The sequence below is a fragment of the Cimex lectularius genome, unplaced genomic scaffold (genome assembly GCF_000648675.2).
Source record: "Cimex lectularius strain Harlan isolate CLEC.00 unplaced genomic scaffold, Clec_2.1 scaffold154, whole genome shotgun sequence".
Taxonomy (NCBI): Eukaryota; Metazoa; Arthropoda; class Insecta; order Hemiptera; family Cimicidae; genus Cimex; species Cimex lectularius.
The window spans coordinates 1,100,664-1,128,094 of record NW_019392807.1 but is presented as its reverse complement, the minus strand read 5'-3'; the positions used below and the strand labels follow the sequence as shown (position 1 = coordinate 1,128,094).

General features: G+C 36.1%; 1 protein-coding gene across 7 annotated transcripts in view; it reads right to left on the bottom strand.

The window, feature by feature from the left end:
• LOC106664767 (multiple C2 and transmembrane domain-containing protein) overlaps positions 1-27,431 on the bottom strand; it is a 131,078-nt gene that overhangs the window by 84,741 nt on the left and 18,906 nt on the right. Inside the window, exon 2 of one of the 7 annotated variants that reach the window (XM_014390758.2) lies at positions 9,293-9,334. The exons of 4 other annotated variants lie outside the window; for them this stretch is intronic. In XM_014390758.2, coding sequence (XP_014246244.1) covers positions 9,293-9,334 — 42 coding nt within the window. Of the gene's footprint in view, positions 1-9,292; positions 9,335-27,431 lie in introns of those variants that run through there. 2 more of the 7 variants (XM_014390760.2, XM_024228153.1) reach the window with 2 other exon arrangements.

Below are 27,431 nucleotides of genomic sequence, written 5' to 3'. Positions count from 1 at the left end.
TATTTACTGTTAATTCTTATGTATGTAGACATACTTAATACTTATGTGTATATATATATATATACATAAGTTTAAGTATGTATATTTACATAAGAATTAACAGATAAGAAAACTCATCCTAAACGAAGAGAGAGAGGGGGAAAGAATGAATGAATAAATTTAGGCCGCCAACGACCTCTCTTACAATTAATGAAAATAAAGAGAGAGTAGAGAGAGAAATAAAGCGCGTGAAAGAAGAAAAACAGAGAGAAAGAGAGTAGGACAAAGAGAGAAGAAAGAAAGAAAAAACAAAAAAGAGAGAGATAGAGAGAAAGAGGGAGACAGGAAAGAAAGAGCGAGAAAGAAAAAAGAAAGAGAGAGAGAAAAAGAAAAAAGGGGTGAGAGAGATGAAAGGAGAGAGAAAGTGTGAGAGACCAGAGAGAGAGAGAGAGAGAGAGAGAGAGAGAGAGAGAGAGAGAGAGAGAGAGAAAAGAGATAGTGAGAGAATGATCGAGTAAGACGGAGGGGATTTTGCCAGTCAACTGGTTTGTAATTTTTCCATGTATCTGTCTATCTATTTAGCTTTATTAATTATTGTAGTAAAAATCTATCTATCTATCTACATATCTATCTACCTAGCTTTCTAATTCAGTACAAATCTCTTTCTCTCTCTCTCTCTCTCTCTCTCTCTCTCTCTCTCTCTTTTTCTCTTTCTATCTATATCTATCTCTCTCTCTCACTCACTCTCTCTCTCTTTTGTCTCTATCTATGTCTAATTATATATCCTTCTATTTATATACTATATTTCTATTTCTCCTTCCTTTTACCTCTTTCTATCTATTTTTCTATCTATCTCTTTGTGGTAAAAATTAATTACATTACGTCTTCCAATCCCAACCCCCCCTAAAACATCATCATCAGCGGATTTTTATTAACGGTCATTTTCGGTAGCAAGCTAGTTGAGGTAGATTGCTGTTTCGAAGAAAAATAAGACAAACACTAATTACAAATTTATCAGGCTGTATTTTGATTTGGAATGAGTTTCGAGTAGAGCTATATGGTTACATATATGGTTACAAATTCTGTGTATACAATCCACCGAGATCATGGGAAATGCCGAATGAACTTCTAAAAACATTTCAAAGAGTAACTTCGCCCAACAGTGATCATGCGATCCATTTGTTGGAAATGGAATTATTGACGGTGAAACGTTTCCTAAATAAGTAGCCAGTTCAACCGGGGCCAAATGATTAAAGTAGTTTATCGATATTGCAATTCGGGGTCGACCTGTTGGCTTATTGCATTTAGACGCACAAGTACGGTATTTCTGAGATTTTAAATTGCGAAAAGTTTCTGCACGATGGCAATAAATTGCTTCATGGATGGCAGGTTGTCCAAACCGACGATAAAATAAAGGATCAATTGGCGGTTTGATCATCGGGAAATACTTTACTGTTCTCTCCACGAACAAACGGATAAAGCCACTGAGGGAAGGCTGCCAGAACTTGGGGATAAAAATTATTTTTTCTTTGTCCTTCGTCTTGAAATAAGTTCAGCTTTCATCACTGACAACCCATGGCGTGTATGCACATGAGCTGGGACATAACGGGGAAGAAAAAAATATTCTTTTATGGTGCACGTATTTCTAGGATAATATATGTTAGTCGATATTTTTTGCATACGATAAGAAAAAGAAAATGATATGTAGGATATCAAATGAGATAAGATATATATCCCAGATAGTCCGGCAGTCCACTTAAAAGTTCATAACTTCTTTGGATTTCATCCGAATGTTTGGATGTTGGCCAAAAAATGAGCCAGTATGAATTCTCTAGGTCCCGAAGCTTAATATGGCCTAGGACTTTCCCACAAAAAAGGATACATCCAAAAATGAATCCTTGGTTCAAAATTTGGTGTAGCAACACCCTAGACCTGAGCCATCCGTAAGACTTACAAAGGAATTAGTGGAACGCAATAGATCCAGGATTCTGGTTGGGTTCCTGACAGAGCACTACCGCCTATGAAGGCATATCCAGAAGACATACTATAAAGTAATGACAGAGGAAATGCTGTGCAGACACTGCAAGAATACAATACCCCAAAACACATTCTATGTTTTGTGAGGGGTCTGTGAAAGTAGATTCTTGCATCTAGGAAAGGAAAAGCCGAAAGCAAGATCCAACACTAAGGAGCCGCGAACAAGGGTATGGACTTGTTGACTAACAACCTGAAGGTACTTAGGTACAGGTGCCGAAGGCAATTTTTTCTTTCACAGATCGTCCTGATGTCCACTTGATTCATTAATCCTCTGGATATTATCGGAATTCAACGTTATTACAATCCGTATGTATTTTAGTTGATCCTCAATAACCGAAACAATGGTTTAAGTTGAGGTCGTTGGTTCGAGTCCTGCTCGTGACTCAGATTTTCATCTCAACCACACTTTACACAAAAATTGTAAATAAATTTAAGGTATCACAACCGTTATTTTGTTTCATTCAGCCCAGTCAACGACGTTTAAATTTTCTGCAAGGCTTCTGCTTGGGATCCGAACGTTACCCAGAAGTAACAACAAAGTTCAGGATGTTCAAGGTAGTGGGTAAGAAGAGTTTGACCTTACATCATCCCAGCATTCTATGCCTGATCGAACAATGACGCAACATCGAGAAAGACCGTTCTTCTTTTCAATTGAGGCGAGTACATCTAAAACAGTTTTCCCCTAAGTAATTAGTTAAGTTCAATCCACTCAATCCTTCCTTTAAGAAGTAGCAAGTTGACTGTCATTGATGTAATTATTTTCCCTGGTATCCTTGGTATACTAAGTGTTGAGCAGTTGCATCGCATTGCAAGATAATCTGTGTGGTTTCATCCTCCTTTGCGTAACCTACAAATGTGATCATCATTCAATATACCCAGAAGTTTCTCACATGAGGGTTCTTTCATCAATAGTTTTTTCATTATTTCCGGCACCTTAGAGCCCTTCCCTTTCTAAGATAGAGGAACCTATGTTGATGACCTATGATTATAGGTGCTGGGCGTATTTGTTTGACTCAAAGTTATGTTATGTTTTCCCATGTTTTGGATGGATTCATCGATTATTTTGGATGGGAACATGGGTGGCAGTTACTTCCTGCTCCTTGCATAATGACCAGTATACAAGCCCTATCACTTGTCTGAGTTTTACCCTTTCTATCTGTAGCAATAATGCTAGATTTTATAAAAGTTCTTTCATATGTTTACTATGTCTGGCACATCTAAAGTCCGTCCCTTTCGGATTTTGGTTTGAGAAGAGCCTTTTTGAGATGAACGAGACTGTGATGATCAGCTATGATTATAGGTTCTGGGCGTATAGTTGGTTGACATATTGTTAGGTTATGTTTTCTTATGTTTTGGATAGAGTCACCAACTATTTAGGATGGGAATATGGATGACATTTTTCCTCCTTGTTGCATAGCCAATGACCCGTATACAGCCCTATTACTCCCCTGAGTTTTCCCTAACTATGACGATAGTGATAGTTTTAACGAGGGTTCATTAGCCTGTTTACTAAGACTGGTACATTTGGAGCTGTTACTTTTGCTTTGAGTAGAACTTTTCTGAGATGGGGAGTGTATGTTGAATACGTATGATTATAGGTTGTGGGCGTACAGTTGGTTGACACCCAATATATATATATACATATATAGGTCATGTCTTCCCATGTTTTCAATGCATTCATCGATTATTGTGGATGTTAATGTTGATAGCAGTTTCCTCCTTCGCTGTTAAGGGTTCATTAACATGAGCTTGATACGTCTCGTACGTGGTAAGTTTGCCCTTTTCTCCTTTTGTTTTGTGTGACCTATTCTGCGATGGAATCTATGTTTGATCTTGCTATATCAAGTATAGATCTAGGGTCTACAGTCTTGAAGATCCTCTGCCCAGTTTGCCTGCTTCTTCATTCCTCCAGAATTCCTTGGCAACCAAGATATTGTCAGGGTATCATTTGCCCAGGTACTGGAGAGTTTGATTGAGGATTTGTATTCGTTAGTAATAACCACTTTTAGATTTCCATGGCACCATGAATTCCATTTCAGATTGAAAGACCGAGGTGTACTTCTCAAATTAGTTTGATATATTTGACCAATTGTCATCAAGGGAAGTAAACTTATAGGATGATATGGGGATAAGTTGCGCAGTGACTCGTTGGGTTTCAGTTTGATAATAATTTAGGCAAATTTCCGTAGGGTTGGTAAGTAAAAGGTTCTTAAAACGGATGGTACAGGAGATTTTTAGATGTTAAGTCATAACCAGAGGATGTTTTAAAAGTTTGCTTTAAAAAGTCGTTCAAGTGGTAGAGATCAGTTTAATTAAGCCTCGACTTCAATGGTATGTTGGGTAAGTATGTAACTATGCTAAGAAAATTTGTTGGACTGATAGAGACTAATTTGAAATGGATCTGACTGCCTGAAAAATTGCTGAAAACAACTGACAGTAAATAATGAATCAATTTGAAAGCAAAACAATGTAACATTAAATTATGCTCGCGTGTAAAATTGTCCACCTAGTTCAGTTAACAAATTAAGCTAAGTTATGAGCGAGTATGATACAATATTACAACATGTAACCGGAGTAATAAACTAAAGGATTTAATTTCAAAAATGATGAGTTTAAAGCAGGCATAAAATGTTCAATAAATACAAAAATAAGCATCTCAGTTAATGTAGCAAAGCCGAAAATCGTTGAATTCCCTTGATGAATTATTTGATTGACGGTTAATATACTGTTAGTTTCAAATGATAGCCTATTTTCAGAATACTATTTCATTGTGCCTTTCGACTGTCATAAAGTTTTCATTGAGCTGAACACCGAACTAAAGGCATGGCCTGCGAATATGATGAGGCCAAGGGCGAATTTTTAGGCTCGTTAAAAAACGAATCGAAAGTTCATAGCTATTCGAACCATTCTGCTTTCGTTTTCCTTTGTTAACTTTACCCTTGCGAAGTTTGAATAAGAAGATACTTAAGTTGGTAATAAAGTACTTTTAACAATAAGTATGGACCTAGCCACATTCACCTACTTATGCTAAACATTAAATAAATCATAAAGCCAGCAGGTTTTTTCGTTTTAAACTTTGCAAACTGCTTTTGGCACTTCCCCTCTGTAAATAATAGCCTTTTATCGGATCGGCTGATTTATCTCACAAGGGTAAGCTAAGAACGTGGCATCGTTTAATGAAACTTTTTTTCTCGATGCTAGGTCGAAATATATTCGACAGGTGTATGCAGGGGGGGAAATAAATTTAAGTAAATTTTTTTTAAGGGGCATCCGATAGCGTGGCCATTTCAGCCCCGAGCGCATGCGAAATATTGCAACACACATTCAATACGCATTCGCACAAATAAATACATTTATACACTTATATACATTGCATTCATCCTATTTGGTCGATGGAGTGTATTCAATATTCCTTGTACTTTTATAAATATTCCGCCATGACCCAAGTCACGTACATAGCTCGAGGGGCGATGGGGCCACCATCAGCCCCTCCCCTTTCACTCTAATAAATACACTCACTCATACAAAACACAAAACCCATATCTTGACGGCTATATACAACAAAAATTCCCAATTTTCTTAAAATCGGAACAGGGGACCCTGATACTCGCTACCGTGCCCGAGAACTATTCTTAAATCCGGCAGCATGCCTTCACGCTCTCTGTATGGAGCCAAGGCATGACACGCCTCTGTTATGGGGCAAAAGTAGGTGCCGTGGGTCAACCGCGTATGGCCAATCCTCAATCGGGTGAGGACGATCCCTCGTCTCCTGCTCAGCATCTCTGAGGGCCAACGACGGGTCGTGCTCTTGACTCACAAGAGCGTCTCCGACGACCCCGCCCAAATTTAAGTAATTGTCATGACTTTAAAAAAATATGATTTTCTGCCTATTTTGTGCATGTATTTTAAGATTATTATAAATCAATCGATTATTAAAGATCATATGAAAAATATTTACAATTAACATTTAAAATTATGAAAAATTAAATATTAATGCAAAGGATTTTTCTTTTCAGTTGAAAATTTGGTTAAAATATAAAATAAAATGTTGTAAATAAAGAAATAATTTGAAATTAAAAAGGTGTAATTTTAATTTTACAACGATCAATGTGAAGTAAGAAATTTCAATTTGAAACTAAAAAGTTTATTCGAACTTAAAAACTGTTAATCTGAAATAAAAAAGGGTACATTTGAGGTTAAAAATAGGTTAGGCAAGTTGAAATTGAAAAGGGTTCATTTGAAGTAAAAAAGTTTAAGCAAGTTGAAAATAAAAACAAAAAAACAGTTGAAAAATAAAAAAATTCAAACGTTTTATTTGAAATGAAAACGAGTTCATTTGAAGTAAAAAAAACTGAATTTGAAATTAAAAGGATTCATTTGAAGTTTAAAACAGGTTAAGTAATTTGAAATTAAAAAGAGATAATTTGATGTTAATAAGCGATTAAAAGCGAAATGAAATTTAAATAGTAAAAATAGACTATTTAAAAACAAAATCTGTGTAGTTAAAATACCATCTATTTTTAAGCAAAAGAAACGCTCACAAAAAGGTAATCAATCCTGAGAATCAATGCTTCATTACTGCTTCAAACCCAATAAATCTTCTTTAAATTCCTTACTAACCCAATTGTTTTGTTAATGCCTTTCAAAGTGTTTTTAAAGGTCAAAATTACCATACACGTCGCATCTCTATTAGTTAAATGTTCAACCTACATTACGTCGTTAAATAATTAGTTCCTAATTTGAAGAGATTGAAATTCTGTACGGTTGATTAAAAGTTTAACTACCACTGGAGAGTCGGTGCTTCAAAAGTCAAATTAATTATCAACGACATTCGCCCTACCTCAAAGTGAAACATCATGATTCCAGCGGGTCATTTCTCACTTATATAGAATTATTTGATCTGTCTATCGATATGAGCGTTTTATGATGAACTGATAGCCACTCGTACTTACGTAATGATGTCATTATACATCGACCAAAAAGTATTTCAACAAATTTTAAACATTTCACCTTGAAATACTCGTGCATTGTTCTTCGTTTAAAAAACATTGAATAAGTATTTATCAATTTCGTCCGACTGGATTAAAAAAAAATACTGGATTCTTTGCCGGATCGATGAATATGACAGGCCGTGAACACATCGTACAAGTGGTTGTTATTCCATCCCCAGGCCAAACAATATTGCTGGCCATATTTTGAATTCCGGGCTTCGTTTATTTGGCACCGAAGCGCATAAAGGACCCCTCTGTTTTTATCTTAGGTGAGGGAATCTGGTATTGATCGGTAAAACTTGACCATCTTTATTAACTTAACGGTCTTAAAGCGTACTAGGAATGAAAATCTTTTATCAAATGACGGATCGGCTAAATGTATCGATTGGTTGCCAACTATTAAAAGTTATAGTCGAAATTATTTACACTTTTTATATAATGACGCAAAGTCTATCAAGCATCTTGGAGTGTGGTTTGATTTGACTTACATTTACTTTGTATATTGAATATTTAATCAAGAAAATTTGAAAGCTATTAGATAAATTTAAAACTTTAAGGTACATTTTAAAACCTCAGGGCTACAGGGATTTTTTTATGTTTATGTTAATTTATTGGAATGAAAGTAATTTATTAGCGTGAAAGGAAGATATTGTTGAACCCCGCCTCAGGGAATATCGAGTACTCTGGGGAAGTGAATTTGACAGGAATTCTATGTTTGTATATGTATGTGATATATACAGGTTTTAAGAAGGCCCTGCTGAATTTCTCTAGAGCAAATGACTCTATCAAAAAACCAAAAATACGTGCTTAATATGTTTTAATCTACTTTCAAATATTTACCTTTTTTGTAGAAAAATTATACAGGGTACCTCAGGCCCAGTTCAACTTCAAAATTTACGAATCCTGACAGACCATTTGAAAAAATTTTTACGCTGAAAACCATAGTGCAATCGGATTTTAAATTGGTCAAAAAATGACAAAGTTATGGCAAAAAGTTTGAAAAAATTCATTTCGTTTGTTTCGTTGTTAATACCAATAATTTGCTTCTTCGCTAAAGTAAATCTTAATTGCCTTTATTGTTCACATTCTGTCTTTATTTGTCAAACTCGCATTATGCAAATCTATCTCTCATAGATATATATGTACATACATACATACACAAACATACATACATATATATACATACACACACATATATACATACATATACATATGCACATATATACACATATGTGGATATATATGCGTGTATGTGTATATATTTAGATTTGCGTCGATATCCTAAAATGCTAACTTCCCTTTGTACCTCGGGTTGTCAATTACAGAAACGGGAAATTAGCATTTTAGGATATCGACGTACATATAGAGGCAGAGAGTCAGTGATCAGATTGAGACGCTCAAATGGCTACACTTTAAAACAAAATAAGCATGAAAGACTAGAAAAAGAAGGAAAACACGCGACAAACACCACCAAGGACGGCGGACTCACTGCCGCATTTAGAGAGGGCCAAACTCAGAGGAGTGGTAGGATTATTAACTGGTCAGTGGCATCTGAGAAAACATCTACACAACATGGGCATATTCAATGATGATCCCATTTGTAGATTATGCCATTAGGAGGAAGTCACCCATACTTAAGCAAAGCAACCGGCCAATTGAGCAACCAGTGATACAAAGAAAACCCTTTGAGTGGAATTGCACTGAACTAAGGAACTAGGAAAGTACAATAAGTCAGAAGGCTGCAGTTTACAAGGGAACAAACTACGCCACTTTCCGGCATCCGTCATCTTCATCATCACTATGCTCTGGCAAAGTTCATGCTAACATATGGCGTTATAGCGTTGGTAAGTACTATAAAGAATGAACTTACTCACTCATAATGCGCACTATAAAAATATTGCCAAAGAAAATTGAACATTTAACGCGATAAAACAATGAAAACGAAAAAATTAATTGCTAAAATTTGTTTTGATTTCAATATAAAACATAAGCACATTTTTGACTTTATTTTAATTTAAAAAGTGTTCGAACTTTCAAATTACTTAATATTAGTATGTAATTTTTTGTAAGTTTTCTCGTTTCACAATTGATTTTTGTAAACTATAAAATAAGTAGAAAGTCTTATCCGCATAATCAAGAATTTTTATGTTTTTTTTATATATTTCTTTTATCATTTATTTTTGTTTGAGATTAGCTGTTTCTTTCTCCTATTAATATTTATGTTAAAATATTCTTTTAATAGTTATACAGCAAATAAAATTTTATATATATAAGAAAGCTTTTACTTGAAGGAAAATTGTTGACATAGCGACTTTCGTAAAGTACACCTGAAAAAGAAGAAATACATAAATAAATATATATATTTATTTATTTCAAAAAGTGGTAAATATAATTTAAAAATTGACAACCCGTTGTATACATCTTGGTTTTCCAATTCAATTCTTTTTACTCCTATCAATTTATCAAATTTACAAGCGCTTTAGTTAACGTTATAAAGTATTGAAAACAATGATCCGAATATTTTTTAGAAGAGGGTTCATGGTCGAGTGTGACGTCTGGAGTTTTTGACAACCTGGGGTTCATACGAGAAGCTAGCATTCTAGCATTTCAGAATATCGACGTGGTACACATTTAAAACCATATCGAGACGCTCAATTGCTGCATTTTAGAACAAAATACGATCGAAAGAAGAGAAAAAGAAGGAAAACACGCAGGGCCATAAACTTCCCACTTATTATATTGTCAGATGAACAAAGGAAAGAAGAATACAAAACGTCCTATGAAGAAAAAAACATACTGTTTTGTATACCACTTGATTTTTTGTTTTCCACACCCTATATAAAGGGAAGATAATGGATCAAAAAAATGCCATTTTTACAAATATCGGCTTTGGATTTATTCTTGGCTAAGTTGTCAGCTGCTTCTTTGCCTGAAATTACCCCGTCACCTGAGACCTTAGGGTCATATTTGTAGATTTCTGTTTTTTATGGTATTCAGGCAGTTGCAGGATAGTTTTTGTTGATCTCGTACGCTTGTAGAGCTATGAAATGTGCATGGCTTAATTATTCAATTATTATTTCTGCACCCTTGAGATGTTTGTTATTTATTTCATGTGTAAGTCACTAGCAATTCGGCTTGTGGTGTACCAGAGGATTTGGTGCTCATATGATTAATCTGAAGTTAAAGAGGTTAATTTGATGTTAAAAATGGTTAAAGGGTTAATTCGAAATTAAAAAACTCAATTTGAATTAAAAAATATTAATTTAAATGTTCAGTAAGGTAAATTTGAAATTAAAAAGCATCATTTCAAGTTAAAAGGTTAATTGTAAAATAAAAATTCAGTTTGAAGTTAAAAAAGGTTAGTTTAACGGTAAAAACGGTTATTTGGAAGTTAAAAAGAATTCATTTCAAACCAAAAAGATTAATTTGCAATTTAAAAAGTTAATATGAAGTTTAAAATGGTTAAAGGTTTAATTTGGAATTAAAAAAGTTAATTTGAAGTAAAAAATATTAATTTAAATGTTCAATAAGGTAAATTTGAAATTAAAAAGCATCATTTCAGTTTAAAAGGTTAATTGAAAATTAAAAATTACATTTGAAGTTAAAAAAGGTTAGTTTAACGGTAAAAACTGTTAATTGGACATTAAAAAGAATTCATTTCAAACCAAAAAGATTAATTTGCATTTTAAAAAGTTAATATGAAGTTTAAAATGGTTAAAGGTTTAATTTGAAATTATAAAAAGTTAATTTGAAGTAAAAAAAATATTAATTTAAATGTTCATAAGGTAAATTTGTCATTAAAAAGCAACATTTCAGTTTAAAAGGTTAATTGAAAATTAAAAATTCCATTTGAAGTTAAAAAAGGTTAGTTTAACGGTAAAAACTGTTAATTGGAAATTAAAAAGAATTTAAAACGGAAAAGATTGATTTGATTTGGATGATTTGAAATTACAAAGGTCAATTTTAAGTTAAAAAAGATTAATTTAAATGTTAAAAAAGGAACATTTGAAATTAAAAAGCAATCATTTGAAGTTAAAAGGTTAATTTGAAATTAAACAGAATTAATTTAACGCCAACAATGTTAGTTTGAATTTTAAAAAAGGTTAATGTGACGGAAAGTACTTATATAATTTATGTAAGGGACCACGATAGGTGAGTCGCAATTGCTCTCTACGAGAGCGTCTCGGTTCGAATACCCGTCCGCCCATAGAATTTTAACTGGGTATAATTTGATGACTATTTTAAAGTTGTTGTGAACTTGTCCGCAACAACCATCGGGTTGTTAAACGTTTAAACTCCAGTACGACAGATTTACCTATTACATATTATATTCAGTATACTAAAAAATCAAATTAAATTATAAGACACAAACGAAACAGGGCATAAAATGAGAGAGTTCGTAAAACAAGCTTGCTGAATAAAGACAAAAGAGTAATGAAAAAAACTAAGGTAAACAGAGAGCAGAGGGAAAGTGAAACTTAACATTCTCAGATAAAACAACCAAACGAAGCTGTTTAACAAAGTGGGAACACAATCTCGATTAAAAACATCCATCACCACTCCTTTGTTAAAATCCAGTAATCCAGGTAGAAAGTAAAACAAAAAAACGCGCTTGTACTAATTCTATATAAATGGTGAATTTATGTTATTTTACGAATAATCAATTTATGAGAAATTAACGTATACCATTCGTGCCAATTTAATTATGCAATCCTCTCTAAAATATATCGGCTTCAAAGGACTTACGACGCACTTTTTACTATTTTTATCGACTACATTTTTTTGTTTTCAATTTTGGAATAGACAATACGCTTAAAAAAACACAAAATAAATTGAATCTAATAAAGATAAGAGTTTTACAGCCGAAATCAAAAGTACGATGTTTAAAAATAAGGACACATTTTGAATATAATTCATACTAATAATGATTGAGAAACGTTGGCTTGAGACTTTTAAAAACTTTTTTTTCTTATTTTTACCTTAAAGTTTTGATTACAAGAAACCACCATTTGTTCAATATATTGATTGAATCTTTATCAGGATTGGGTTATCTTGAATATACATAACGAACATGGTACCCACATATAGAGGCAGCTAACATCAAACTTTCTGCCAATTGGCAATTCCACTAGGTTGTAAGATTGAAGTTGGTTGACGGTATTTTTGAAGTTGCATTAATTTTGATAACCTATTTTGCCATGTTGCTGATGCTGTAATTTTTATTCTGAGTTACTCAACAGTGATTGATAGCTGGCTGAGGACGTAACGCCTTTTGGATGCGTGGAATACTCGATTTTTATTGGCACCTCACCGATGAATGTTGATTCAGTTTTTATTCGCTAATGGAGAACACTTTTCCCTAATTGTAACAGAATTGTTATAATTTACCGTTTCGTTTTCAAGAATTAATTTGTAAAGAAAATTCTAGCTATGTGAATAAACATGTTTCCTATGCACAACTTTCGTGGTGGAACCTTCCGGCACTAACCAAGTGTGTCATTCTTGTCTGTCGTGTTGAGAGTGCCCCACGACAGACAAAAATGACACATCTGCAGGGAAAACAAACACTCTGAGCCCTGAAGATGATTTCAATAAAGATCGAAACGTTGGTACGATAAAGAAAATGTTTTTCTAAAACCTACATCACACCAGACCGCATCTCACGACCTCCAAATAATCATTAAGGAACGGTCACTAAACACCACAAATTTCTACATGGAAATTTCAAGATCTGGTTGAACCCCATAACCTTCATTTATGTTATGACCCAGTTTTGTCCCTTTTACATCTTATCGGGGATTGCAGGTCAGTCGTTTGTCTAGATAAGGCCGAAGGTAGAGGTGACAGTTTTAGTAGGAAGTAACATGCGGTCATAGATTGGTAGTAGACTGAATTGGGGTGAAGGTTATGCTTTGGGATTTCGTGGTGTACAGTTTGATTTGACCGTTTTTTGAAACATTGTTGGAATATAGGTGGCTGAAGGGTTGGACACATAAGGGTTGGATCCGCCTGTAATGGAAAGTACTACTAGGTAGGACTTGAGGAAGAGCGTAAAAGGTAAAAAGATGTACTTCGGTTTTAAGAGCTAACCTTCGTGCCAGTATAGAAAACCTGTTCAAATTCGAGGAACCACTAAGACACATTCCTTCTTCTCAAGGGATGTCCACTATACCAGAGTACGATACCTATGTCTAGGTTGGATCTGTTATCTAGTTGCCTTTTATATATGTCCTTTGAGTAAATTGCTAGGATTCCAGGTCAGTTGACTGTCTAGATACAGCGTACGGTAGGGGTAACGTTTCCGGTAGGAAGTGGAGTCGTGTAGCATGGTGGTGCGAGTTATATTTTGGGGCTTACTGTGTTTAGTTTTATTCGCCATTTTTTGAACCATTGCTTAAGGGGTTGGGTGAGCTATAGCGGGGAAGGTTGGAATATATTATAACGGTGCCATCGGTCGGAATGGGAAAGGATATTAGCAGTATATATTTAGTATACATTGGTATATATTATTATGCTTACTGAGTACAGTAACGGACCTATGACGCTGTGCTGATGGTAGCCGCGTAATTGTAGAAAGGCGAGTGAGAGTACTTTCACTCTAAAGTACCTGTCGGCCAAGTACTTGAGGATGAGGAAGTATGCAGAGCCCGTCAGTCTCCAGAGCGAATCCACGTTTCAGGATCGAACCTGTTCGACATACGGAAGGCCTACGAGTAGCATTCCTTCTTCAGGAGGATGCGATGATGTTCACAAAACCACATGATATTCATATTTGTATAAGTGTTGAGTTTTATAGGAGTATTTTGTTATCGAGGGTGAGTGTGGATCTGTTGTCTAGTAGTCTTTTAAGTGATTGGTATCCTCGATTCGGTTCTGTTTTTTTATGTTTTATGTGTATATCTTTTCCCCCCATGTTTGGGGGATGTAATTTTACCGTCTAACCTATCCAAGCATCTTCCAACATTCGAGAACGCTTACAGACTGGTCTTCCTATGATATGTAAAATACTCGATAGACCCCTTTGAAAACGTTTAATACCCATCCTAAATTTACACAGAATCCGAGCAATACAAGCCGGCGTCTCACAAGGGAGCAGTCCCATCCTGTTTATCTTTTACACTACTGACTTCCAACACCATCATTACCAACGTAGTTTTCTCTTCTATCGCGAATCCTATCAAAGCAACATCCACACTTTATGCTAAACAAAGACTGGTTTTCATGTGATGCCCAAAATACACGAAAGCCCCATATATGTATACGATCCAGGAAGGTTTCAAAGTCAGAGAGTATCGGGATTTCAGGACATTGATTGTCTAGACGGATCTAAATTTACAGGATGGGCCTGATCCTCACAGTCGCGATCACATCTATACTCTAAAGTCCATGGTAGTAGTTGATGATGAGGATGTATGTAGAGTGAAGGATGCCCTTGAGTTTCGTGTTTGTGTTCTAGCTGTGTGTTTATTTCGTTTTCTTATTTCTCTCCCGTATTTTGTGCCAATGATTGAACTCTAAACAGTGAGCTGTTTTTAGCAAAATTAAACTTTTAACCTCAGTCTAGCCCTTCCTACTTATACGGAAGAAATACCTCTTAAATCTTTTCCCCGTTGATTCAAGCTCCAGGTTTCGCTAACATTTTCCAAAAAAATTAAATAGCATTAATCAGCAGTGGGTAATCCAATCCAGTACAAAGGTGAAGACTTGTAATTAACCAACAAACTTCAATTTAAACCGTGGAACCCTAAGAATGACGAAGGTTAAAAAAACACCAAATGGTTCGCAATTTACCTCACTTTAATAATTCTCTGAGTTTCGTTCCTTAGATATCATTATCTTTGGCTTGAAAGAGAATGTCATTACGTTTTCTGGCCGGAGAGCTTTATTTAATGAAGTAGCTAACAAAACACAATTATCGACTTTATTCTATGTAAATGGTCTGAATTAATTACTAAATATATAAAAATTTAAAGAAGAAAGTCTATTTGTTGGCCAATTCGACTGGACTTAAGATCTACCAACAACACTAAATAATATTGCGTTTTTTCATATACCTAAAGTAATAATACTATAATAGTACTATACGGAAAGTAATAATTGATTAATAGATCTATTTTTATTTTATGAGGGTAAATTTCATAAGATTTGTCTTACAAAATCAATATTTATCATGTCAGAGAGTTGTTTTCAGCACTTTCAAAGTTTCCCGGCAAATATTTGACGTTTGAACGTTAGTGGCAGCGTGGATTATATATATATNATAAAATACATATATAAAATTTTGTATTCCCAACAAAAGCCATAGTTTTCCTATCCACTCTTTTATGACCCAACTCATAAACCATTTCTCAACGTAAATTTTCCACGGTTCACCCAATCCTTTAAACTAACATACCACACTCCTTTAAAAATCCGACTGTCTCATGAGTTTACGCCCCATTTTGGATAAACACCTTGAAAAACTCTTCAGTAAGCAAACGCTAACACATACTCAATTATTTTAAGCCCGGACTGACAATTTGGATTAAAGGTCACCATTCCATTTTTGAACAGTGTCATCGTGGTTGTGACTGGGAAGAAAGAATGCTGCTCGGTGGTGTTCCTCGATGTCGAACAGGTTTTAGATCCTGGAGCATTGGTTTGCTCTAGATACCCAAGGGCATCCTACCTTCTGCACACGCCCTTATCCTCAAGTCAAACCTAGCCGATGGTTACTTTTGATTATGGGTAGGATCGGAACAAAATCAAAAATCCACTCCTCCAAAATGCTCCTGGATTTGACTCAATACCGATTCAATTCGTATCGTAAAAAAAGGTTTTACTAACCACCTTTTATAATTCAGCTCTCCGTACGACTTACCGATGCCATAGAGGATTTTCATAGTTCACCCGATCCCGAATCCCAACAAACCTCATCACCTATACTCCTACCGTCCGTACTACTTACTATTAATTCTTAGTAACTCCTTGAAAAACTATTCTTTTTAGTAAATACTCAACCATACTCGAATAAAATCCCCGACCATGGGAGGTGTTACCTTTTCAATGTTCAACATACCATTGTGTTGCTGACACCATTTCACTTCCCTATAGAAAAAGGAATGCTGCAGGCATTTTTCGATCCTTCATCGAGGATTTGCTCTGGAGACCCAAGGCATCCTATCTTCTCTACACTCCCTCATACTAATGTCCAACCTGATCAACAGGTACTTTAGATTACGGATCCTTTGTATACATCCACGAACGTCTCTCAGGGCAGCGTCATAGGTCGGTTACTGTATTCTATGTATACTGCTGTATACTGCTAATATCTTTTCTCATCACTCCACCTTCAATCTATTATAGCCTCACCCTCCCGTCATAACGAAAAAGTCATTTTCTGACTTGGGCTGTATCTAGAAATTCGACCGACCTGAAATCCCTACAAGACATAAAAAGACAAAACTGAACGGTACAGATTACTTTAAAAACTAGATAACAGATCTAAACTGCAAACCTCAATACTGAAACCAACATGCACATATGGCACAGAACTAATCTGTTCCACCAAACCTACCAATTTTCACAGAATCTATTTTTTCCAACCGCCCCATCCATAACGACCTAAATGTTCCTATAGCTATAGGGTATCCTTAGGACTAGGTACGTAACGAGGAATAGTTTGTCCACTAGATTAGCTGTTATTTTATCCCCATGTGATCTGTGTAACTTGAATCCCTTTCCATCCCATACTACACACACCATATTTTATTAGAAACTTCCCCTTTATAACAACCTCCAGACCTTCTCCTGAGGAGTAATTAAAAAAAATGGCGAATCAAACTCAACAGCGCCAAATTCCAAAGCATAACCTTCACCATGTCTCACTCTACCACCAAGCTATAACCAAACTTTCTACCGAAAACGTCATGTGTTACTTTGACCTGGTGTTCCGTACAAGACTTAAAAGGTCAGAACACAACGACACATATTTCTTAAAAAACTACTAGATAACACATCTAAATTCCATGTTCAATACAACCAAGCATAGAATTAACGAGTTCAACCAACTTTTCGAATCTCAGCCGAATACGTGCCCTCCAATCGCGAATCCATCGTCCACTCCCGTTTTCACGTTTTGTACAGCTCCACCCAAAACGACAAAAAAGTACCCTTTTATAAAAAGAAATTGCAAAATCCAGCTACAAAATTTTCACACCAACCTCCAAACAAACTCTAATCCCCACGTATAACTTTCCTCCTGATCACTTCCCAATAATCTTGCACGACGTCAAATAAACCCCGTGACCTGCGCTCGGAGGGTGATTATAATTAATCATGATGCAGGAGTGCCATTACTTGACAGCTTCTCCATTCGATTTATTGTCATGTCATGCTATCTTTTTGTTATCTACGTAACTTATTGCTTCTCGCGTAGATTGTCGTTAGAAAATATTATTATAATCGATGAAAAGTTTTTATTTGTCACGTTGTTAATATAACGTAGGTTTTAGAAAAACATTTTCTTTATCGTGCCAACGTTTTGATCTTTGGTGAGGTCATCTTCAAGGCCTGGGATTTACAAACATTTTTTAAATTTTAATCCTTTTTAAAAAGATAGTTCGTACTCACAGTAAGTTGTTTTGCAACGATCCGGATTTCGAGCCTTTTAGCTCATCATCAGGTTGAAGGACTTCTACAACCACGTCTCTCGACATGAATTGATAGTACTGCATGAAAGTTATGAGGAATGGGATGAGACCAAATAAGAGGCTCTTGGAAGAGCCCAACAAGTATTAAGATTCAGATGAAACTAAAAGAGCTCCTGATGCTCCTGATATTAATCCGGATTGGGATNTTTGGCAATTCATGTCGAGAGACGTGGTTGTAGAAGTCCTTCAACCTGATGATGAGCTAAAAGGCTCGAAATCCGGCTCGTTGCAAAACAACTCACTGTGAGTAGAAACTAACTTTTTAAAAAGGATTGAACACCACACTCACATCATCATTTATCATTTCTATTGTTTAAATTTATCAAATACATGTAGGATGTGGAAATAATTGAATTTATACAATGGAAAAAGATATTTTTTTATATTCAATCAAAGTAGTTCTACTCACTCAAAGTGTTTGTTTTCTGCGTAATTGTGCCATTCTTGTGTATCGTGTTGAACTACCCAGAAAACAAAAACGTCGAGTGAGTAAAAATACTTCGATTGGATATAAAAAATATTTTTTTGCATTGTATAAATTCAATTATTTCCACATCGTACATGTATTTGTTAAACTTAAACAATGTTTGTAAATCCCAGGCCCTGAAGATGATCTCAATAAAGATCGAAACGTTGGCACGAAAATCATCGACTAACGAAAATCACCACACACGTTGTTTATCTAGTTGAAAACATGGAAGAAATGATGTTAGTTGTTAAATTCACTAATTTCGTGGTCCGCTTGAACAAATAATATATTACAGTTAATTAAGGTTGTTTTAGTTGAGATAAAAAAGTCAATGGCAAGAGCGGGATTCGAACCCACGATCTTCGGCTTGATGTTAGTTGTTTTAACAATTTGTTCTTAGTACAATATCCAATGCTCATAGGATCGTTAAAATATATCCTTTTTTACTCATAGAAACGGCTTCATATGGTAATAAAAGACTATTATTTGGCTCTTGTTTAAAGAAGGGATTTACCTAGATAAATACGCTTCTTCTAATCTTTCGGCTTCAGCTTAACGGATATTGCCATTCAATTGATTTCCAGGGAAGATTAATCCCGCCGATCCGGCTACAACGGAGTCTTCACTGCTAAAATACACCTTGATCGCACGAGAAAAAAATAGACTTACTCGCTAATTGTACATTTATTATTACTGGATTTTACGAGCCATAAACGTTGCCCTGAAATAGGGGTCAAGGGCGAGGATTCCCTGTTTATAAATTTACGGAATAAGAAAGGCCGAGGAGAGAGTGAAATAGATTAACGCTTTGACGTTATTCTCGGAGGATCTCGGAAAATCTTGGTTCGTATATCATAAAATATAAAGCCTTCAAGAACGATTTTTATACGGGTGAAAAAAGAAATTTTATGCGTTTTCTTTTGATCATTAACCCTTATTAGAACTGTATTTTATACTGGGTGGATACAAGTGCGAGAATAATAAACTGGCTTCGCAGGCTCGAAATTTACGATTTTAATCCGCCTGTCGACGAGGAAAATTCATACGCCGATTCCAATGGACAACGCATCGCTTCGTGACCTAGTTGCCAGGATTCATTCTGTCTTCTGCCTGGTATCGACAAGTCCAACGGGTTCCAAGTCCGAAAACCGATATTTCACTTGGCCCCTTTTACACATATCAGGGAACTTGTCCAAATTTCCGGTCGATAGCCGAAATAGCTAAACCATCATCTCTTATCTTTTTTTATATCCCTGGAAGAGGGGAAGTTGATTCAGACAAGCCCGGATACAAAAACAATCTGCGATTACATAACACAAAGAGATAAACTATGAAATAACAATAAATCGAGTGGAAATGCGTTGATTCTTATTAATCGCACTCTCTGAGAGCGTCTTTTCAAACGTCGAAGATGATTATTGGGAAGAGATCAAGAGTTGATGGATTTGAGTGGGATTGGAGATTAGTGTAGAATTTTCGTGACTAGATCTTGCTAGTTCTTTTAAGTTCTTTTATAAAGGGAGCATTTAGGTCCTTATAGATGGTGCTGTTGGAAGTATAAAACAAGGAGGACGGTAGATCTAAGGGTTTGGATTCTGCGGAGATTTGACGGTTTGGTTGAACCCCGTAGTTCTACGGCATATGCCTATATTCCTAATTGGTTTCAGTACTGAATTATAGATAGCGTTTAGATCTATTATCTAGTAGTATTTTTAAGTAATCTGTGCGGTTTAGTTCTGACTTTTTAAGTCTTGCAGAGATTACCGTTCAGTCGGTTGTCTATATACAGCAGCTTATGATGTTTCGGTAGGAAGTGGGGTTATAGCTTCGTAGAGTGACGAAGGTTATGTTTTGGGATTTTACGATGAGTACGATATCAGTATTGAAGTATCGACCAATTTTTCACTTACGAACACTCTGGATCAAGGTATGGTCTTGAAGAAGAAGAATCAAATTTAGTTGCTAATGCCATTAGCAATCTAAATTTGTTTTTTTCTTCTTTAAGACCATACTTTGATCCAGAGTGTTCGCATGAGTTCGATTCGCATTTTATGGACCGTTGCTCAAGGGAATATAGGTGGCTGGAGGATTTGGTGAGCTACAAAGGGGAACGTTGGAAGATAGTGTGGTGTTATCATCAGTTAGGATAATGTGTAGAGATTAGTGACCGTTAATCGATAGTTATTCAGATATCGTGAGATGCGGTCGGGTGTGATGTAGGTTTCAGAAAAACATTTTCTTTATCGTGCCAACGTNTGAAGATGATCTCAATAAAAGATCGAAACGTTGGCACGATAAAGAAAATGTTTTTCTGAAACCTACATCACACCCGACCGCATCTCACGATATCTGAATAGTTAGGATAATGGTGTCGGGATGAAAAGGGGGAGAAATTTCATAGATCACAAAGGATAAAATAATAATAAATCGAGTGAAGAAGCTATTTCTTGTAATATACCTAAACCTAAGAATACCCTGTAAGGGAACATTTATGTCGTTATGGACGAGTTGTTGAAAATATAGAACGGAGCGTTGAAAATGGATCTAAGGATTCTTGTAGGTTGTGGATTTGACGTAGATTTCAAGGTTTGGTTGAATCTCATATTTGTATGCCAGTTTTGTCCTGTTTAAGTCCTACAGGAGATTTCAGGGCAATTGAATGTCTACATACAGCCCAAGGTAGAGGGTGACAATAGATTTGGGGTAGAGTGATGCCATGGAAGGTGTTATTGGATTTTGTAGTGTTTGTTATCGCCATTGTTTAATCAATGCTGAAATATAAGTGTGTTTGCGGGGTTTGGTGATCTATGACGAGATCGCAGTTATAGGATAGAACAGCACTATCATCAGCGTGTGTTAAGATAGTTGTGTCAGGATGGAAAGCACTGTATACTGAGTTCAGTAAAGGACCGATGACCCCACCTTGAGAGACGCCCGCGGAATTGTACAAAATAGAGTGAGTGAATCATTTTTTAAACTACCTGTTGGTAAGACTGAAGTATAAGGAAGTGTGGAGAGGACAGGATGCCGTTGGGTTTCCAGAGCAAGAAACACTTGGTTCTAGGATCGAAAACCCGTTCGATATCGAGGAAGCGTTGGTGCCCATAACACGGTGGCCCTGTTTAAAAAATGAATGGTGACTCATCCAACCTGACAGTCGGGGATTATATCTGAGAATGGGGAATATTTGATTAAAGGAGAGTTTTTAAATGAGTTTACCAAGAATTGGCAGAGGTGTGGTATGCTGGATTTAGGATTATTTCACCAACGGGAAATTTTCAGGTCATCGGTGTGTTGTACAGAGAGCTGAATTATAAAGTTAGAAAAATGATGGTTTATTTTTGGAACTTACCAATGATTGAAGGGTAATGAGGTCAAACCCAGGAGCTTTTTGAATGAATACTTTTTTAAGTTTGTGAGAGGATCCAATTCATACTTTAAAGTAATGACCAGATAGGGGCTTAAGGATGAGAAGTGTGTAGATGGTAGGATGTCTGGGTTTTCAGAACAAAACCAGTTTCAAGGTTCGGAAACTTGTTCTATATCGAGAATCAGGATTTCTTCTTCAAAAGGGGAATAATTTCTTAATAAGAAAGTGGATATTTTGTAGATTGTCTTTGACAACCATAAGCTAACAGTTAAATTACCCTCTGACGTAAGTTTTAAATGAACTCGCGTGATAGGTAGGTCAGAGAGTTGGCATTTGAACAAATCGACTTAGCAGTCTTTCATCTGTTTTTTTTAAAATCTATTTTCAATAATTGGACGTAAAAGAACAGAATGGTTTTTCATCAAGGGAAAGTTTAGGTGTATTATGCTGGCGGAACCGATGGAAATCACTAGTAATTAGCCTCATGCAACCTGTTACGATAATGCATGTCTAAAGGTATCGATCGAATCCGCCGGAATGACTACTTGTTTGCTGTTTATTGGGAACAGAATGATAAGGATAAAAATATTCTTCATTCTTGCTTCAAAATAAAGTATAATGTTAAAAAAGAGAAATTAAAAAGGTGAATATGCACTGACGAAAACAATATGCGAGTTGGAAGAAAACTGGAGGAACAAAAGATAAAAAAAATCCAATTTCATGGCCACTTCACACAATATCTCCAGGAGGCACCAATAACTTTTCAGCCATTCTGGAACGTGCAGAAAGAAAGATAACTCGGAAATTCACTCATGAAAAATTGTCATTGTGATCGGACTAGTTAGTTCCACACCTCTACCGCAACGATTAACCATTTAAAAAAATATGTTTATCTTTTCTTTAGGCACCTGCGGGCTAAAAATGGATCAAGGCATAACACACTTAAAGTTAGCTTTCAACAAGAGATTAGAAAGAGACCTAAATTTATTACTTTAAAATACTAATCCATATATGTTTAGCGGTCATAATTGACTATACTAATTATTTAAATTAATTATTCTTTTATCACCTAAGGTCATCATCCAAGGTCTAAACCACTTGAGTAAGAGCAGCGGCGTATAGAGTCGAAGGTCGTGGATTCGAATCTCGCTCGTGATACTGACTTTTTCATCTTAACCAAGACCTTTGATAAAAATAATAATTAGTTGAAATTATAAAATACTTTTTTTAATAAGCTTGAAACACCTTATAGGATTGTAGGAATTGGATTTGTGGAAAAGGGCAAGACTGACCGTTTGATAGGAAAGATTACTGTGGACCATTGTAAATCTTTGGATTTTAAGGTGGTTGTAGAAGTCGATTTCGTGGATAGTCTGGATTGTCATCCCATAGGCTCAAGGACTGGGGTCAGAGGATGCTGTGTCATCACCAAAAGATACAATGTGGGTTTGGGACGGTATAATGGATATAGAGAGGATTGATCCAAGAAGCCCTGCAGTATTCCTACGAATCAGAGAGTAGTCGTAGTAATATGATCCCTGTCGGACCCGAAAGAACCACTCCGTGAGTAGAAGCTAAGTGGAAAGACACGGTATAATTTGTACAGGAGATAGCACTGCTATGTTATCGCCAACGGGTGCTACGATGTTTAGGATTTCTGAGGTAAAAACGATAAAGAGGGTTGGTCCAAGAACATCGCCCTGCGGTACACCCACGGACCAGGTGGAGTCGGAGTTATATGATCTTTGTCGGACCCGAAAGAACCACACAGTTGGATGGAGGCTATGTGGAAGGACACGGCTTAGTTTGTACAGGAGATAGTACTATATCATCACCAAAGGGCCAGAAAACCTAGGATGTTTGCGATTTCTGAGGTATAAACGATAAAGAGAATTGTTCAAGAATATCGCCTTGGGATATTGGGGTACTCCCATGGGCCAGAGTAGTAGCCCAAGAGAGCATTCTTGCTCCCATCCACATACCATTTATACAGCTGACTATGCATCACCGCAATTCTGTCCTATCCAAACAATCTCAGATATCCGAGAACACCTTTCGCTGATCAAAGACAAGTGCAAAAAATGACAAGACTGGAGAAAAAATGTACCCAGTGTACATTTACTTTAAAAAACAGTCTCGCCCTCCACTGAAACAAGAAGCAACCGATTTCCAATAAAGTCAGATACTTAGAGCTCTACCAACACAGCAGAAGTGGAATCCGTACACAAAACTTTAAAGACAACAACTTAACTGAAGACTTAGACCACTACGAAAACTTGTAGACAGAAATTTGTTTTGACCCAACTAACTTTTTACAAGACCAGCCCGGGCCTAGCCAACCAGTCCTCACAAGCAAAAGTACTAAAATCGACCTTACTAATTTATCCTCATAATGACCTCAACATCCTTTTCCAACTGATCCGATCTTTTTACTATATGTTCCACGATCCTAACAGTTTCGAAACGACAATGGCCTCGAAACTTTCCCGTAACTTAATCCATCATATCCAGAAGTTTCTCTTAATATGTATCCTCATAGTGTTAGTGTTGTGACTGGTGGAAAAAAACCATACATGTGCATATTTGTAATGTATTTTTTGATATGTACAGGATGTAATTTTTTTTAAATCATGCCAACTGTTTATTTTCACGCATAGATTTTTTTATAAAACGATTAGTTTTCGAGATAAGAGATGGACTTATTTGTATCAATTCTCGATAGACACTTTTATGTAGATTTTTTACATTTTTATTTATTATTCAGAAATCGTGAGATGCGGGTCTGGTGTGATGTAGGTTTCAGAAAAACATTTTCTTTATCGTGCCATGGGCACCCTCAACACGACACGCAAGAATGGCACAATTACATAGAAGACAAACACTTTAAGCCCTGAAGATGATCTCAATAAAGATCGAAACGTTGGCACGATAAAGAAAATGTTTTTCTGAAACCTACATCACACCAGACCGCATCTCACGATTTCTGAATAATTATCGATTAACGGTCACTAATCACCACACATTTTTAATTATATGGAAAAATCTTATATTGACCTCGACATTCCAAAAATCTTTGTATTTTATAAATATTATTATATGAATTTGTGATGTTTATGTGTTTTTGGTTTCGTAGGTATTTTTTTTCGTTTTTGTTTTTACAGTGATTTTAACCAGTTACTAGTAGCTATAGAAATGTTACCATTTTTGTTACATGTGCTACCAAAAATGTTACATGCTAGTCAAACAGCATCCATAGCTTCGAGTAGATATTTTTTGAAATTTTACAAAAATTACTTAAATATCAAGATTATTCAGGGATGATTCTAAGCCGTTTTGTGTCAAAAGATCCAACCCATCCTGTCGTTTTAGCTCTTCGTCTAAGAAAATATGGAACGTTCTCTGTTTTCAGATAATTAATTTTTTCCACGTTGTTGTCAATGAAATAATCGGCCTGAACCAATTGGTCGGCTATCCACATTGCCCCGGGGAAGCGTGTTTCACTCTGTGTACGTGACGGGGTTTAAATTTCTATTTAAAATGTTAATTCTTTAAAGGACGTAAATATGCGATTATCAAAGTGTAACTATTGGGAAAAAACTAGCCGCGGTTTAACTACGGTTCAAATTTGACTCGTCGTTTTTCCATTGGACATACAAAATCGTGTAAAATGTGTAAAATGATAGGATAAAATAGCACTACCTGAATCTGAGTCCTGGCTCCGGGGTAGACTGGCACCAAACCACCCCCACTACTTTCTCCATTGATTTTACCTCCATTCACCAACAATCATGTCCTCCCCCGCTCAAATAAACTTAATTTAAACTAAATACTTTTAAATTTACCGGATAACATTAATAAGTGGTAAGGCTTATTAGCAAGCTCATAAAATCCTTGCATCACAACCTGTAAAAATTGAGTTTGCAAAAGTGGAGGGGCATTGCGGACTTTCTGTCCGACTTCTTAGGGCCAAAAATTATCCCTGTTCTTCACTAATCCATGAACCTCCAGTAAAATCCACCCATTAACTAATATATCACGTGACTACACAGTCTAAAATCTCGAAATGAATCGTATAATGAATCGATTGTCGGAGAATACAGCCTACGTCTGTACGTGCTATTCTCAATCGTGACTGTTAATATTTCATTTAGACACTGAAATGCCTGTAAAGCAGTTCCCACATTCAAAATGTTAAGATAATTTCACCTATTCAAAATAAACAGTAATCGTAACGTAACCAACACAACCAAACTTTGATTATGTATATGTCAAATTGTCACTGAGCACGAGCTTGCAGGCTGTTATCTTTGAATCGTGATAAAGTGCATAAGTTACACTTTACCTTGGTTGGTGAAACGTGTAAACAATATTCCTAGAAACTATGTAAGCAGCATTAAACTGGATTTTCTTCCTCTCCTGATTAATCTCGTAACAACGAGATATCTAACAATATTATTAATTATTTTTTCATACGTAGCAGTAGAACGTCTCAACTGTTATATTCAGTCAGTTCTTAAGCCTTCAATACAATGAATGTAATGGAATCTTATTTAATGTTATTTATTTAATCCGATGTCGGAGTGAGTTGTGGCAACGACCACATATCAGAACAATAAAATCCGGCGTCTCACAGGGGAGCACTCTTAGTCCCATCCTGGTTACCATTTATACTGCTGACTTCCAACACCATCATTAGACACGCGATTTTTTTCTTCTAACTGGAATTCCATCTAAGTCGTCTTTGAAAAGTTAAGAATAGTTTAGTTGTGTCTAATTAGTTTGTTAATTAATTTGTTTAATTATTAATTTAAGTTAAAAATAAGTCAAAATTTTCAAACGTATGTTGGAAATAAGACTGTATATCTAAAGGGTCGCTCACTCAGTAGCGAGCAAAGAGACGTTTACTGTAAACCAGGAAATCATAGAAACGCGACAGACGAACAGTCTATTCAATAAATAACGAAGGTTGAGGAGTTATTTAGTGTGGGACGGTGGTCACAGATTCAGTTCATCAAGCTGTGGGATGCCATAAATTTGGGGCCATATCAGCCACCGTGGGCGTTGTACCCTCTTCGCTGGAAGTCCATCGACATGGGACCAGGAGGCTGCGTATTGGAGAATCCTTAGAATTACGAGTTTTTGCGCGGCCTACACTCGCAAGAAGGAGGTTGACCAGATGGTCTAAAAGTTTTTGTTTTACGTTTCCACCCTACCCTGGTTAGGAAACCGCTATAAAAAGGGATGATTTGAAAGGAGAATCAATCAGTCCGTGACCCACACAGTCGAGAGCAGTCAAGCAGCCAAACTCAGTCGGGAACTGAGAGGACTCAACCACCACGAGCCAGCAAGGGCCTAGCCATTGCGACAAATGGAATAGAGTCAGGAAACTGCGGGAAGAAGATTCTAAGAGCTGATATGGAAGGTTTTGTTGGCGAGCATCGTTTGATGTAAGTGGTCTTGTAGATAGCTCATTCCCCTAGTTAGAGTAGTGGCGGACATGCCTTGATTGTTTGACTTTTTGTTTGTTTATTACAATATTAAGACGGGCTAGTGTAAGACTAAATGTATATGAATACTATCGCTCTGGTTTAATGCTTGTCATTGGCTGACTTCTGTCTAATCGCGATAAGTAGATAGAGCGACGGCGCCCGCTTACTCAAGCAACCTCCAACATACAAGAACACTTTGAGCTTAAAGACTGGTCTTCCTGTGATGCCCAAAATTCTCGATAAACTCCTTTTAAAACGTTTGATATTCATCCTAGAAACACTTTTTTCCATCTCTTCAATTCGGCTTCTGCCCATCATTCCACGATCCAGCAAGGGTTCAAAGTCAATGATACCATTTCCTCCGCTTTCAAAAAGAAAGTTTATTCTTGGCTGTATTCAGTCCAG